Raw genomic sequence first — 16,190 nt, forward strand, 5'->3', positions numbered from 1 at the left:
TTTTATATTAGGAAATGTTATGTTCCGGGGGATTAAACTAACTCTATTCTTACTTTTGAAACACTCGGGTTCCCTGGGATGCTCATTTTATACCCAACCATGATACAGACCAATAATGTCAGTTGTTCCACCAGATTTTGTTTTCAGCATTTCACAATCTTTCCTGTCTTTTTTTTTTTTTTTTGCCTTTCTTTCTTTCAACTTGTTCGAAACATTTCTGCTCACATAAAATTCAAAATGAGCAAATTTTTTTCACAAAACAATCACATTTCTCAGTTTCAACATATATGTTGTCTATATACTACATATACTTTATACTATTCATTCTATTTTCATTTACAGTTAAACAATGTCCCAGCTTTTCTTAAAATGGGGTTTGCACTTCAAAAGAATCTAATTCAGAAAAATGTCTTCAAATGCTTAAAAATTAAATACTTTGCCTGTACAAGGACTATAATACGTACACAGTATTCAACAAAAGTAGTTTCCCCATGAGCAGTATAACTAAAATGCCAAGTAATCACAAATTCTGTAAATTTTGTAAAAGAGGAATGAAGTAAAATTGTTTATTATTATTGTTGCAAAAACGTTCATACAAAATCCATTAGTCGGGCTATTTCCTCCACTTTAGGTCCCTCCATTATTTCTATTGACACATTCACTCCTTATGGGCAAGCATGATAAAAGTCTTTTACAAATCTGCAGACAGGTGTTCTGCCATTTTCCACAGATTAATATTTTCATCTACGTCTGCTGGAGGGGTTCTAGTTCTCTATTTTGTGTTCTGTTGATTCCAGTCAGACCACATATTTGTATTTGGTCATGTCAGAATTTTCACTATTTTTTTTTTTTTTGCACAGTGTGTTGGAGTTATGGCCATTTTTGGAAAACTCTTTCGAAGCCTTTTTACGACTGGGAGTCATCTCTTCATTGTGTATTTACAAACTTTGATTCATAGTACATCTATAAATGCACTATATAGAATGTTCTGCCAATATTCATCAACTTGTTCAGGCTTGTTCACAATTTCTTTTTTAACCTTGATTTGGAAGTCACAGGTAAACTTACTTTGCTACATGTAGCCTGTCTTATTTTCAGTCTTACTATATAAGAAATGTAACATTTAAATCTAAAAATATAAAATTATTTAATTTCGTTATTTCGTATAGTTTTTGTCATAGTAAAAAATCTTATGAAGCCAAAGGAACCCAACTACATACTATAGGCCAAATGACCAAATTAGAGAAGAAGCATCTGTTTTGTGTCCCCCTCCTTCTCCACCTCACCATTAGACTAACAACAGGCTCTGTTGTCTCTGATTGGCTGTTTGCATTTTCTGGGTGGTGGGAAGCTTAAAAGGGGGTTGGGATGCTGCTGGTGGTCCCCCACCCACCCCCACCCCACGGGATGACCAACCACCATCTGCTGGTAAGGCAACACCCCCAGCGGGACCAAGTGTCCAGCTTGGTGGACACTGGAGACCCGCAGAGTGAGAGCAGACACAGAGGCTAAAAAGCCATTGGATTTCATCAATAACATCCTGAGCTCCTTCAGCTATGTGATTCACAGGATAATTGAAAAGCTAACTACTGCTGAAGGTTTACTGGGAATTGTTTATTTGGAATTAGCATCGTAATCACCGTATGCAGGCTAAGTAAGGTCAAAAGAAATTAATAAAGGAAGGATCTGAGTTGGATTTGTGCCTAACAAAGGAATTTCCTCCTTTTATTTCAGTGTCTAAATTGCAACCAGTTTCTGCTGTTGAAAACCGAAAGAGATGATAATCAGTGCTAATAGAAATTATTCTTATGTCTTAACAAAATATTCATTTTTTTCCCCCAAAGAGTTCTAGCCTGGTTGAAAAACCTAGAATTTTTGACTAATTTCTCCCAATTATCGGTTGCCTTGTTTATGTGTTCTGCTTGTTAGAAACTGGTTTGGCGTGTTTCTGAGGAGGTCCTTAGCGCAGATGAAAAGGTTAAAATGTTTATCCTGTGGCCACTGTGAATCCGCTTTGTATAGAACAAACATCTAAACAGACATTAATGACAAACCTCCCTGGAGATGATAAATGTGCATCACGATGATGAAGACAAGATAAATGAGGGCATACAAAGAGTGGTGCTCAGCAATGGGATTATCCCATGTATACATGTAGGACTATATAATGCTTCTTGCAACATGGGTTGTTATACCCTGCACTATTTGTGTGGAGTTTTTTTTTTTTTTTTTTGTCCTTTCTGCTTATCCCGTGAGTTCAGGGTCGCCACAGCGGATCATTGTCCGCATGTTGATTCGGCACAGTTGGACCGGCACTGCACGAGTGGGGATGGGAATTGGCTGTTGGGGATTCAGTGTCCTGCCCAAAGACACTTCGACATATATCCAGGATTGGGGATCGAACAACTGACCCTGTGGTCACTAGACGCCTTTACCAACTGAGCTACAGCCACCACTAGGTGTATTTGTTTTAAAACCTTTAGCATACAGGTTGTTCATGTGTTTACTAAGTAGCCGGTGTCAAGACTAACTAGGTTAACGTTAGCATAAAGGCTGGATGAAGGGAAAACTGGCAGCGTGGCTCTGTATAAAGTTTAGAAAAATAAGCCAACAACTCCTATAAACCTTGGTACTGTAATTATCCTGTTCTCCGGAGGTGTTGGAGGTCACTTCTACTTTGCTAAGTTAGTGCTAAGCTAGGCTAATCATGTCCTGACTCACAAAGCTTAACCACTCAATGCCATGCTAAAAGACATGCTAAGCTAGCTGCTAGCTAACATGAAGCCGGCCCGAAACATACCGTCACTAGGTTCAGCCTGCACTCAGCTTCTATTCAACAGTTAATGTTTTTGATTGATAATAAGAGGTTCAGATCTCATTTTTTTAGGTCTTGTAAAAGTACCTTAAGCCTCTTATAAGACTTTATTATAGCCTTTCAATATTGTTCCAGAAATGCTCCAGTTTATTTCATAACTCATTAGAAGATTCCCAGAACTCTCCTTAGCCTTCATTCATAATTACATAAACATTGTCAGACATCTTGAAATACCTCTGCAGAGGATTTTTGAGAATGCCTGGAATACTGTGCTCTATTAAAAGAACAAAGGGAATATTGCGTATCTCTCACCAAGACAAAGCTATTTTTGGAATAGAATTGGATGAGGATATTAGTTTTTAACTCCTGACCTTCCCAGAGAGATTGTTCAGGCTTGTTTAGTGGAGTCCTTACGCAGGCTGCAAGGTATTTACAGACTCTTTTCTTATGAATTCATTTACTTCAAAAGAAGAAAAGGGAGGCTGAAGATGGGACATACAAGTGACAGCCTATCATCCTACATCGACACTTTAAACATATTTGTACAAACAGACCAAACGTGTCCCCCACAGAATATTTCCTCTCCAGAAAATACCGGCATCACTAAGAGCTGGTTTAGAGTTGCCAAGCCAGATCTAACTATAACTCATATTGTCTAGTTTTCAAATGACTAGTGTCATTTAAGTAACGTGTTGGGGACATTTATCGGATATCACACAGCTCCCCGTGGAGACACAAAGCCGAGCGTTCGTGTATTTTTATCTACACTTAGTTGTTCTGGACTAATGCCTTAACTTAAAATGACAACTCAAATGAATTAAATTGTACAAATTCACTGAATTGATTATATTACATTTTTACAGAGACAGGCAGCATGTTAGTAGACTTTAACTTCATGCACTGTTTGATTCTTCTTTAGTTTGAAACTTTGAAATTGTAGTTTAAAACACAAAATACTGAAATATTTCTATTCACAATTTAAAAAAAAAATAATGCTATACATGATAAACAATTTCAGTCCCTCTACACCGAGACATATTTAATTTAACAAAGCTTGTGGAAGAAGCCTTAGATGCTATTTTTGCAAAGATTCTTTTTTCAAAATCTTTTCCTGTTGAGAAACCACCTAAATGGAGAAATCGATAATCTGCAGATTTTGAGTAAAGTTGTTTTCCTTAGAGCATCTGTTGAGGATTTATGTTAATGCAATTTAACATGTTTAGGTGCAAGCAGCCCTGTGGTGGAGTGGTTAGTGCTGCTGCCTTATAGCTAAAAAGTCCCCGGTTTGCAGCCCGGCCAGCTGTGGCCTTTCTATGTGGAGTTTGCTAAATTGCTAGCAGGTGTGAATGGTTGTCTGTCTCCGTATAGCTCGTTGCGTGCTGTATCTCTGTAAATCTGTAGGACGATTTAAAGCCAGCAGTGGGTGTGTTGATGCCGTTTCTATGATTGAACCTTTTTTTGTTAGATGCACGGCTCTGATGTGCTGTATACAAAACACTGTTCCCCACAGCTTAAGTTTTATATCACGTTGTGCCTCCTGTGTGCAGCCATCATGCAAGGAAATCGTGTGGATTTTCACATGTGAGGATGATTCTTTCTCCAGCGAGCTCCTGCGGTGAGTTACAGGTGTGAAAGGCCACTCTGGACAATGTCCGAGGCAGAATTCCCCTGACACTGTCCAGCGTTCATATGTGAAACAGGCCTATGTCTCACTGTGTTGACCCTGAAACAGACTGTTGACTTGTCCAGTGTCAACCCTTCATCTCACTCAGTGACAGATGGGATAAGCTCCAGCCTACGAGTTTTCTTTTTAATTATTTTTTATTTTATTTTGTCCTTTCGGGTCATCCCCTGAGTTCAGAGTCGCCACAGCGGATCATTGTCCTCATGTTGATTTGGCGCCGTTTTTATGCTGGATGCCCTTCGCGACGCAACCCTCCCCAAGCTCCACCGGGCTTTGACCGGCACTGCGCAGCTGGAGATGGGATATGCGGTAACCGGAGGCCCAGAGACACTTCGACATATAGCTGGGAGCGGGGACTTTGAAAAACTTTGAAAAAGCTTTTATTATATAAAATGACAAAATACCGACTCTTTAAAATGTGTCCTTAGTTTACAGTGTGTAGTCTGCTATAATATATAACATTTCATTAATATACCCAAGTAAACACTGTAGGTTTGGAGTTTCAACTGCTTTTCTTAATATATTTGTATCGCCCTGCATCAAACGAGTGCGCGCGCTCACTCTCTCTCTCTCTCTTTCCTTCTTTCTAAACTCTCTCTCTCCAACAGTCGCTTCACCAACTAGGAAGCGCGCACTCATCGCTTTTTTCTGATCCGCGCGTACCGACCGACTGCCCGGTGAGCAGCTCTGTCTCTCTCTCTCTGTGTCTCCCTCTCTCTCTCTCTCTCTGTCTCTCTCTCTCTCGCTTTCTCTTTTGTCCGTTTACATTATTCGGTACCGGCTCTTCCGCGTCTAGATGTAGGCGGTAACCGGAGCTCAAAGTGGGAGACTGTTGTCGCCTTTGCGCCATGGAGGACTGCTGCTCTCCAGAAAGCGAGAGGATGGAAGCGTGGCTGGACGACCACTTGGAGTTCACCCACTCCTACTTTATCAGGAAGGCGTCAAGGTAAAAGCGGAGTGTGGACATGATTGTGTGCATTCTGGTGAATGGGTGTATGCGTGCGTGTGTGTGTGTGTGTGTGTGTGTTTGTAGTCTCCAGAGAGATTAAGTGCAAATAAACTCAGTTTGCGTTTGTGTACAGCCTAACAGATAATCAGGGGCAGTTTAATTTCCTCTGTTGCTTTAGATTATTTTATAGGTGTCACCTCACCTCTTTATCATAGTCAGGACGTCTGTCTAACCTGAGACTGAATGTGTACATGTGGTGACCTGGGAAACCTTGTGTGCCTGCTCAGGATGTCTGCTGTACCTGCAGTGATGTGGATGCCACAGAGCTCCTCTGTTGTCATTTACACCATCTGTCCGCTCACAGCAGCCAGTTCCTCACAGCTTGTTTTTTTTCTTCTTTTTTTTCATTTCGCCACTCACTTCACAATCACTAACTGCTCAGGAGAATTACACATGGTCCTTTAATCATTAACTTTTACTGCTGTTTAATTCTCAGCGTGTTCTGTTGAATAGGTCCATGGTGATAATTATACGAGCCTTACATACTGTAGGTGCCTGTGCCATAAATTAAATTACTTTTTTCCCCGTCTCCTCATTTTAGGACTTAGAAAGTGTGACTAGGAATAAATGATCCATTTAACTTCTTGAGCAAACAGATTCCATATCAGTTTTTCTCGACAACATGCCTTATACAGCCCCCATACATGTTATTTTCTTTTTTCCCCAGCAGGCATATCTGGGCATTTCATCATCCTGGCAGCACTTCATCAAGACACTTAAGATCTCAGTTTGTTTTACTGGCAAACCTCTTTAAACCCATTTATCCACTTAAACCATAACAACAACTTCAGTTACTTTTCCTTTCATCTCACAACAGCAATCCAGTGTTCATCTTTATAAATAAGACGCATTGTTAGATGACAGAGGTTTTCCTCTCCAGCTGTGTTTGACCACATTACAAAAGAAAGCAAACTTGATATTCTCAGCACTAGATGTTTGCACATATCACTCATTCTGCTGTTCTGGTTGAGAGGCATTTTCTTAGAGCGGTATTGATTTGATTCAGCCACACCTCCCCTGGATTGCCTACATTAGGGTTGGCTCTGTTGGGAGGCAGACAGCTCAATGGGAGCTGGAGGATGCAAGCTGACTGGCTCTGACACACTGCAGCCAGATAACAGCCCGTTCTCTGTGGATCTCAAAGTTTTATATGTCTGGCTCGGAGCCCAAGACACCATGCTTAATTTCATGGCCACCGCCTTTTACCATCTTTTCCAGTTTTGGCCTTCCGCTCAGGTGAACAGAGCTTTTCAGTGGCCTGAAAGCACCCGAGTGAGTCACTGGACAATCAGTGTGTTTGAAAACTCAAGGTGAAGCAAAAAAAAAAAAAAAAAATGGGGGGCAATTCTAAAACTGCCACATAAGGGAGCTACAGGCTAAATGAAAACAGTTTATCACATTCTGCATTATTACCTATGTTCCCTTTTATTTTATCTGCCAAAATATTTTTTCATGAAAACATTTGCATTACATTTAGTCCCCACATTGGCTGTGTTTTCATCCGGTGTCCTTTTTGCTCAGAGCCGACTGTTCTCCTTTAATTCAGTAAAATTCTCTCAGATGCATGTAGTATAATCTGTAGAACAACGGTGACACAATCTAAATCTGTTCCCATCAAGCTGCCAGGAACAGCACTGGGCAGTAAAGTAAGGCGTAGTAGAAAACGCAGTATTGCAACGCACACACCCAAAATGCGATTTTCCAGTAATGACTCATTATTAAAGGAGCAGCTATAAACTGGTAAACACACTTTTACTGAGTGTCACAAACTCCACAAATGGAATTAAACAAATGACCAGAATTTAATTAATTCAGTCCAATATCTGTGGGACACTGTAGAAAGAACTGCAAGAATATATTATTTCATCAGCATTCTTGTGTGTGGGAAGCTGACAGGTGCTGCCTAGAGGATGACTCCATGGGACCAAAAACTAGAAGCATGAGGATCATCTGGGTCATTCTCTAGGCTAGAATCTGGAAGAATAATAATGTTTGTAATAATATGTGCCACAGAGCAACTTTCACAAGAAAGTGCCATGTTTCGATCCTTTATCCAGGTCTCATAATACATCCATGGTCCCTCCATTAGGAAGAGCCAAGCTGCTGAAAGCATGACTAGTATAAAGTATCTAGCTTCCTCTAGGATCATCCTCCAATTCATGGCAATTTGTGAACTTAGAAAATATTGTTGCCGATATTTTTGCCGATGAAAATGCACCTATGGTTTTCTTTTTCTTCCTCAGAAAATAATGTTTAGGAATCTTTCCTGTATGTGCTTTTGTTTTGCATTTCCACAGCAGCACCCAAACCTCCGCACGATTAAACAAATCAACCTGCTGACGTAATGGTTGGTTTTGAATACTGTGCTGTATGTGAAATTATTAAAAGTATTTGAATACTCAGCTGACGCTCTGATAGTTACAGGTTTACAAAAAGAAGAAAGGAACATTTGTACGAGCTGCATATTATGTTGATGGGAAAAAAAATTGTTGTTGCTCTTTTTGCCATTTCAAAATAAGGGGATGCAAAGTTTTGCACCCAATGTCTTTCGGGTCAGTTGGCGTTGAGAATTCAGGGGTTAAACCACACAGTGTGTAGTTTGCTGTTGGAACCAGTTGCTATCTTGCTAAGGGTGTTTTCACATCTGAACCATGTCTCAGGTTTTTCTAAAACTGAATATGTTTGAGATGGTTTTAATTTCACACTGCAGTTTTGTAAACCCGCTATAGGAATTGACTTACCAACATATTGTCATCACCTACTTGGGCTTTATTATCTGATATCCTACACTTTATTGTACTACTTTTAAGTAGCATTGCTCTCCCGTTCACTTATATCGCCAACCTGCTTATTCTCCCAGAAACTTTTCTTCACATGTTCTGCATCTGTTTGACATTTTTTAAAATCTTTGTTTTTCTTTTGGACCAAGGTAAAATTAAATATCAAGTTTCCTCTTCTCACCTGTGGCTTATTTTTGAGTCCGATTTTTAAAAAATCTTCTATTGTTTAAGGGGTGACAATATCCTGCCTTAACTTTCTGTAATTAGTTTGAAGGTCTGCACAACGCAAAAGGTGTTTTAGACGCGAAGCAAACCATGGTTCAGTTTAATCCGGACTGACACCGACTGTTTTGCTTGGTCTTTATTCTGGTTCTTTGGTCTGGACTGTGTTCCAAAGCTTCTTTCACACCAGCTATTTTGATTCGGACCTAACTGAGAATTCTTTAGGTCAGGACCAACCAAGGTATGTAGGTTTCCTTCATATAACTAACTTCATGGAGCATCAACATTAAGTGTATGAGATGGGAAACAAAAGATTCTGTTTTAATGTCTGGAAATGGTAATGGTTTGAATTCACAGCTCTGCTAAACTTCACCTCACTTGTGTGAAGGCTATTTATGTCCTACCCTGTCTGGAGAATTTACTGTCCTTGCTGCCCACATGTCTCCATCCACCATCTTATCCAAATTTGGCATTTTTCGACTGTGTTTTGCCTTTTCATTCAAAACTGCAGCATAAATTAGCTACTCTAGCATACTGTCTTGGATGGATGGTCTGTTTCTGTTGTTGTGTGAGGACAGATCAGAATATGCATTTTGGTGGGATGTCAATTACTGATGTATAGCTGATCATAGTATCCTCAACAGCCAATGTGTTGTATTGTGTATTTTTCCTAGACATTTAGTATGTCCCCTTTTTTTTAAATGTAATATAAAAGGGATAAAAGGTCTGTTTATATTGGTAGTTATAGTATCTACTGTAAGTAAGAACTGTCTCCAGTAACAAGGTCTGTTAGTCAGGAACTACATGTATCTGTGTTTCAGGTGGTGTTATGTCTAACAGTACAGCTTCTAGTACATCAGCTCAAAGAGTGGTCATTTTTTTTCTCCATTTTAACAGGGAGATGGTGAATGCCTGGTTCGCTGAGCGTGTCCACACCATCCAGCCATCTTCCTCAAAGGAAAATCCTCAACAGCAGCGTACCCACCAGTGCTCCACAGACTCCATCTTGCCCTCTGCCTCCACTATCCTCCCACCTACCCTCAGCCTCTTGGACAACCGCTGCCCTTCCCCAGCCACAGTCCCCAGCCCGGTCCCAGGTACACCGACTCGCAAAATCTCAGCATCAGAGTTCGACCGCCCACTTAGACCCATTGTGGTTAAAGACTCTGAGGGTTCTCTGACATTTCTCAGCGACTCTGAACGTGAAACGGTCCCTTTCCGGGGCTCAGTGATGGGTGAGGGTGTTGTTGGTGGTAATGGAGGTGAATACCCCGGGGCAGGTAGTGCCAGCGGCGGTGACCGCTGTGCCAGGCTTCTGGAGCTGGTGAAGGATGTGTCGAGTCATCTTGATGTGACAGCACTCTGCCACAAGATCTTCCTCCACATAAATGAGCTTATCGCTGCAGATCGGTATTCACTGTTCCTGGTAGGTAATATTTTATTCTTTCCTAGGGGGTCATTCAATCATCTTGTTATGTGGCTCCATCGTGCTGTATGTGTGATGTCCCAGGTGGGTGAGGACAGCTCCAACAAGAAGTTTTTGGTTAGCCGCCTGTTCGATGTGGCTGAGGGATCCACTCTGGAGGAATCTTCCAGTAGCTCCATCCGCCTTGAGTGGAACAAGGGCATTGTGGGACACGTGGCTGCAACAGGCCAGCTGCTGAATATCAAGAATGCATACGAGGTAATGATGTCATATAGTGTGGTTTCCTTATTTTACCTTAATAACAACAGGCTTAGTGTGGATGCTAGTGAAGCCTGTAATAAGCTGGTTGGCTGTGTGAGCCTTTCTGTGTGTGTTGAAGCAGGCTTGTGTTTGCTTTAGAGTCTGTTTGATGGTTCTTGCTGACCAAGCAGACTTGAAGGGTAGGAGGGGTAGGCCTCTCTGGAGGGTTTATCTTTATCAGACACACAGGACACATATTTACATAATGCATTCTCCAGGGCTTTAGAATACTCTTAGCAATCAAAACTACATGTCTAACCTGATTTGAAACTTAATCCTAGAACAATATCTTAAACTTTAAAGAGTCATTTGAACTTTTGATATAGATATGCATATACACACCCAGCAATTTCTATCACTTCATTAGATAGCGTACATAGCCCTTATCCAAACCTTAAGCCATGTTTTGGTTTTAAAATCTAATGATATGCCTTGCGGTGCCTGGTTTTTGTCTCCTCCATGAGATTTTCCTAAAGGAATGCCCACATTGTGACAGTGTAAACAGACTTCCAATACACACATACATACTCCTGGATACATGGGTGTAATGCATTTCGTACACCTTGCCCTAACGGTGACCATCACAACTAATCGTTGTGTTATAACAGCTGGCTTTATGGATAATCGGATGTTTGTCAGGTAATAGTTCCAATGTGTAACTCCCCCAAAATACTGTTATGTTTTTACATTTCTGTTCGAGCATTTAAACAAAATTTCAACTGACTGGTGAGCTTATGAGGTGCTGGCAGGTAATTTTCTTTCTTTATCCTAAGGCTAGGCTAACCACGTTGTGCTTCATGCTACTTCACACACTTGATCCTTGAGAAAGAAATCAATAAGTTGTTTGAAGCTATGGTTTCATACAGAATGATTAAAACACACATAAAGGCAACTTATTTTCACTTGAATAAAATTAAATAGGCAAACATCAGTGAAAGATGTTCTTTGTCGAAAATGCCATAGTCAACATAGTTATTGCTATTATTTTTTAAACCTTCGCTGTAAAAAGGATATATAACATTTAAAGCAGTGTGTGACTGGAAACAGATGTCATAGATGACCAGATAAATAAAAGCCAAAAAGTGTGTTGGAGAGAAGAAGCAAATAAACGCAGTCAATATCAAATAAATGTGACAAAGAGAAGGTTTAGGGTAAACTCACCTATTCTGCCTAATTTGTAGCTGCAGATTATATGTCAGCACCGTGACCTCTGCAGATTGAGCTACTGACCCTTAACCTCTCCAGCTGTCCCCAAAGTGTTATTTTTTTAATGAGTTTAATCTTATTTGTCTTTAAAACAGTCTCTCCTGGCTACTGATCTGATAGTGAATGAAATGTAAAATTAGTATGGGCAGAAGGATGTACTGACACTAGCGTGTGTTCATGTGTGAGGACTTGTGAGTGTCTTCAAAAAGAAGCAGATGTTCGAGAAATGTTCGAGCACAAGAAAGAGGTGTAGAAAAAAAAAAAGCAAGAAACAGAGAGAGGGAACAAGTATGCACTTCTAATCAAATGCATGTGCCTGACTTTGGTGTAAGTGCGTTTGCATGAAACAAAAAGTGACCTCATCACAGTGTCATAAATTCCTCTACAGGGAATTTAACTTTCAAGTGGATTTTAACCAGCCGAGAACAAATCTATGGACAGATCTGTAGGGCATTAGACTGTAAATGTAGGCAGGGATGGGGGAAAAATCCTTCTGATTACTTTATGATTATATTTATTCAGATTGAGTGTCAAGTCACCTGACAGTTCTAGATTTTCCAGCGTAAATCAACTTGTATTAAGGATTTACTTACATCACATCCAAAATGTAAACTATTTATGTCCGGTTCTTAATAGTCTGTCATGTTTCAAATCGTTGGCAGCTGTTTTGAGAAAGGTATTTGGTCTGAACTTCAAAAAGAAAAAGAAAAACTTGCAAGAACAGGTGAACAAATGTGTGCAGGGGAATCAAGTGAATGAGGTACTTGCATGGCCGTGGATGTAACAGTTAGTGGAGGTGAACAAGCAGTGAAGGAAATGTGACATTGGTTTTGTTTTGATCAGTTTTTTCCCTGAATCCAACATATGTTGGCAGCAACCAGATTGATTGAATACAGAATACAAAGAAGTATTGTGATGTTGGCATTGACATTCTCAAGAAATATATTTGTTAAATGGCTGGTCATCCACATTGTCTTTCTTTGGTATCTATCCTTGTACTGTAAATAGTTTTACTGTGTTTTCCTGCCTTCAACCCAATTCAGTGTCTTTTTAGTCTTCCCAGCATTTGTTGTTTAAGACTTAACCAGTTTGAAACGTGATAAAATCATTGTGATTTAGTACATATGAAGTTGTTTCTTTTCCTAATAATATTAAGAATGCTCACCACGATAAAGGTCAGTGCTGAATTCACTGGTTTGTGAGAGAAGCCTCAGTTTTCTTTGTACTGGTTTTGATACGAAACATCTCCAGCAGTTGCAGCTCTAAGTTCTTCTAGTTGAATAAAGAATGAACTCTTGACAGACTCTTTGCACTTTGAAATGCCAATGAAAATAATCTTTAATCTTTGCCAATCTGACTCAGATTTGAATTATTTGTTCTGTCGAAGAACTGATTATTGTGTAAAGGTTTTCATGGTTTTATTACTATCTATAAACGTACGTATAAAATATACAAACTACAAAATGCACCTTTTTAGAATCAGGCTGATTGTATCATAAGACAACTAAATCTGAATCAATTCACAATATGCCACCCAGTCTTCCACCTTCCTTATATTCACGACATTATAAAAAATGAAATTCTGATTGGTCAGATTAACCGAACCTTTCTCGAAAAACTAGAAGTGAATTCGTCTGCACTGTTGCCAGTGCTGTTCAATTGATCTGGGTCATGAAAACCTTTGTCTCAGTCTGCATCTAACTGTTTAGACATAGTTTTAAGTTCATATTTACATGCTGGTCACACAGTATATTGCTGGCTTCCTCTTGTTTGCATTAATGATTCGGGCTCAACATGAACACTCCCACCACCTAAACAGCCACATACACAACAAGCTGTGATGACCTGTGTAAGCAGCATTAGATTTTTCCCATGCCGACCCGTCCACAATGACATTAAACTGATGAGAGTATGGTAACAACCTGTGTCAGTCTGTTCACTGTCACAGTTGATGCTGTGGTATCATATAAGCATTGTGATATCTGTGACTGCTGTAACAGCACTTTGATTTGTAAAGATTTAAGCAGACTGTCACTGGTTGATTGCCACTTAAGATTTTACGACGCTTCTCTCACATTTTTCAGGTTTTGGCTGAGTGAAGCCATTCAGCATGTGTCTCATCTCAACATCATCGCACACCTGTAAACAGTCTATACGCTGATTCATTGTGTTCCTACAGAATGGGCCATTTGTGACACCAACTGTGACAAATCCTTTGTCAGTTTGTTCAACAACAACAACAACAAAAAGATACATTTCCATAAAAATGTATTTAAAAAAATGTTTTAAGCACCTGCTTCAGGAACCACAACACAGCATCATCATAACATCCTGTGTGTGTGTGTGTGTGTGTGTCCCCTCTTTGTCAACTGGTTGCCTGCCAACCACAAAGTGATGATAATGTGACTGAAACAGGGGAGGTGGCCAGACTGAGATGGGGCAAGATGGATGGTCCACCTGTTCTGAAATAGCTTGCTGTGTGAGTGTGTGTGTGTGTGTTTGTGCAGATGTGTGTGTGTGTGCGTGCACTTTCTAAATAAGTACACTTGAATGCTGAAGTGTGTTTCTGAATGTGCGTGTGTGTGCATTATCATGCCTGTATATGAATACGAGTAATTCAATACAAAGTGTGCTTGCTCTTTTAAGTGCACACTTTAGTGTGTGTGTGTTTGACATGACACATGTTGTTTATGTGTGTTTGTATAGAGCTCTGTTTGTGTACTAATTGTAGGACAAAGATCTGTCTGTGTGTGTGCAAATCAATATTAGTGTGTGTATTACAATGTTCACTGAGTCTGTTAATGCCGTGTTAGATTGTCAGAGTGGATACGCTGCAGGTTGTAAATAAGTTTGTGTGTGTGTCTGTTCAATTTAATTCAACTTTATTTGTATAGCGCCAATTCACAACAAACTCATTTCAAGGCACTACAAGCTTTACGCTTATTAAGCTTATAGTTAGTTATATATAAAAGACCTTATATATATATAAGCTCCAAAATCTGAACTGGGAGCTGGTTCCACAGTAGAGGAGCTTGATAGCTAAAGGCATTGTCTCCAATGCTAGAGTCTTTATGGTTGCCATGGCAACATATTCCTAAGATTTTTAGGCCCAAATATTATGACTTTAGTTTTGTCTGAGTTTAGAAGTAAGAAATTGTGGGGCATCCAGGCCTTTATGTCTTGTTTGCATGCTTGAAGCTTGATTTACTGATTTCATCTGGTTCCATAGATAGATATATAACTGGGTATCATCAGCATAGCAATCGAATTTTTGTGTTTTTTAATAATGTTGCCTAAAGGAGACAAATATAAAGTGATAGTATTACACACGGATTCAACATAGATTTTTGTGACCTCTGATTTGCGTATTCGGTCTTCATTAACTCCCGTGTGAATAATTATCTCACTGTATTTACATTTATTTTTATCCAGGAGTTTCAAATATGATTCAACGTCACCCGGTCTGAACCCAAGAACACATTTGACTGTGGCCGCCGGATTCGCCGGAACTTCACATTTCTTACTATAGAGCTACCAATGACCAGAGTTGGTTTCTTAGCGGGTGTGTCGCTGAGTGGAGAAAATTGATTTGAAAAGTGAACCAACTGGAGGTGAACCTGGGGCATCTGTTTAGCATTAGACCTCTTACGAACTGTCACCCAAAGTGCCATCCCGGCTGCTTAGAAACTGCCGTGGGACAGCTAACAGGGGCTACACTTGGTCCGTCCACGCAGTCCTTCAGCAGAAACCCAACAGTGTGCTTAAACAGGAAGTGACACAATATGCTTACCGCAGGAAGAGCCAACAGTGTGTGTTTGTGTGTGTGTGATTTGCCACAGTAGAACCTGATACTCCTTCCAGGAAGTCCATTTGCGTCATATGAGGGACTCCCTAGCTTTCTAATTGGATCACTTCTTATTAGTCTGCTCAGTATTACACTGATTTCTGCTGCACAGTCACACACAACCCCCCTCTGCTTGTTTAGATTTGTACAGCCCCCTGTGGACAACTGGTCTGGCAGCAGCCTGGGACCAATCAATTTACACGGGGTTGGGGGTGATGTCCTTATCTCTGGGGGAAAACCTGTAGCACTTATCCATCATCTGCTGACTTTTGTTTTTGATTTCAGTGGATCCTGCCACATCTTTCCATGGTTTTGAAAGACAAAAATGTGTTTATATTTAAACTTTGTGGGCACAAAGCTTTCTGACTCGAGTGAGGGTTTGCTGTAGTGAAAGGAGTGAGTCATAGTGGAATGGTTGGGTGGTGTTTTGAGATTTTAACAGACAGAATCAGTGATTTAAGTCACTCAAGAGTGTATGTGTTATAAATCAGCCAGTAGAAAATGTTTTTCATATACGGTTCAAAGTCGGTTCAGCTGACAAATATAATAATTTCCAGCTACAATTGAGAAGTTGCTTTAGTTGGGTAAGATGATGCCCCTGACACACACAACTCTTTATACATTTTCAACTTGCAACAATTTTAACTTCCTTGTTTATGGTTGGGGACTGTATGCATATGAATGATATTAAAATTCCCTCTGCCTCCGCTATATTTACTAGCATTAGCCACATGGCTTGTTTCCAAGTGTTGCTCCATGGCTAGATGTTTAATTAGCTATTAAAATAATAAAATTTAATAATTAAAAAAAACACAACAAAATGGACATGTTTATGACAAAAACATAATTGTAAGGCACTTATAGGAAAATAAGGACATGGTCAAAGCAGACAGTTGTTGGTTGG

At 39.9% G+C, this 16,190-nt stretch overlaps 1 protein-coding gene across 7 annotated transcripts in view; it reads left to right on the plus strand.

Moving 5' to 3' along the window:
* pde5ab (phosphodiesterase 5A, cGMP-specific, b) overlaps positions 1–16,190 on the plus strand; it is an 88,377-nt gene that overhangs the window by 21,185 nt on the left and 51,002 nt on the right. For 4 of the 7 annotated variants that reach the window (XM_067523824.1, XM_067523826.1, XM_067523825.1 and 1 more), the window contains exons 1-3: positions 5,143–5,445; positions 9,408–9,936; positions 10,021–10,194. In XM_067523824.1, coding sequence (XP_067379925.1) covers positions 5,348–5,445; positions 9,408–9,936; positions 10,021–10,194 — 801 coding nt within the window. In that variant the 5' untranslated portion in view covers positions 5,143–5,347. Of the gene's footprint in view, positions 1–5,142; positions 5,446–9,407; positions 9,937–10,020; positions 10,195–16,190 lie in introns of those variants that run through there. The other 3 variants (XM_067523829.1, XM_067523830.1, XM_067523828.1) reach the window with 1 other exon arrangement.

This window comes from Channa argus, chromosome 12 (assembly GCF_033026475.1).
Source record: "Channa argus isolate prfri chromosome 12, Channa argus male v1.0, whole genome shotgun sequence".
In the NCBI taxonomy this organism is placed as follows: domain Eukaryota; kingdom Metazoa; phylum Chordata; class Actinopteri; order Anabantiformes; family Channidae; genus Channa; species Channa argus.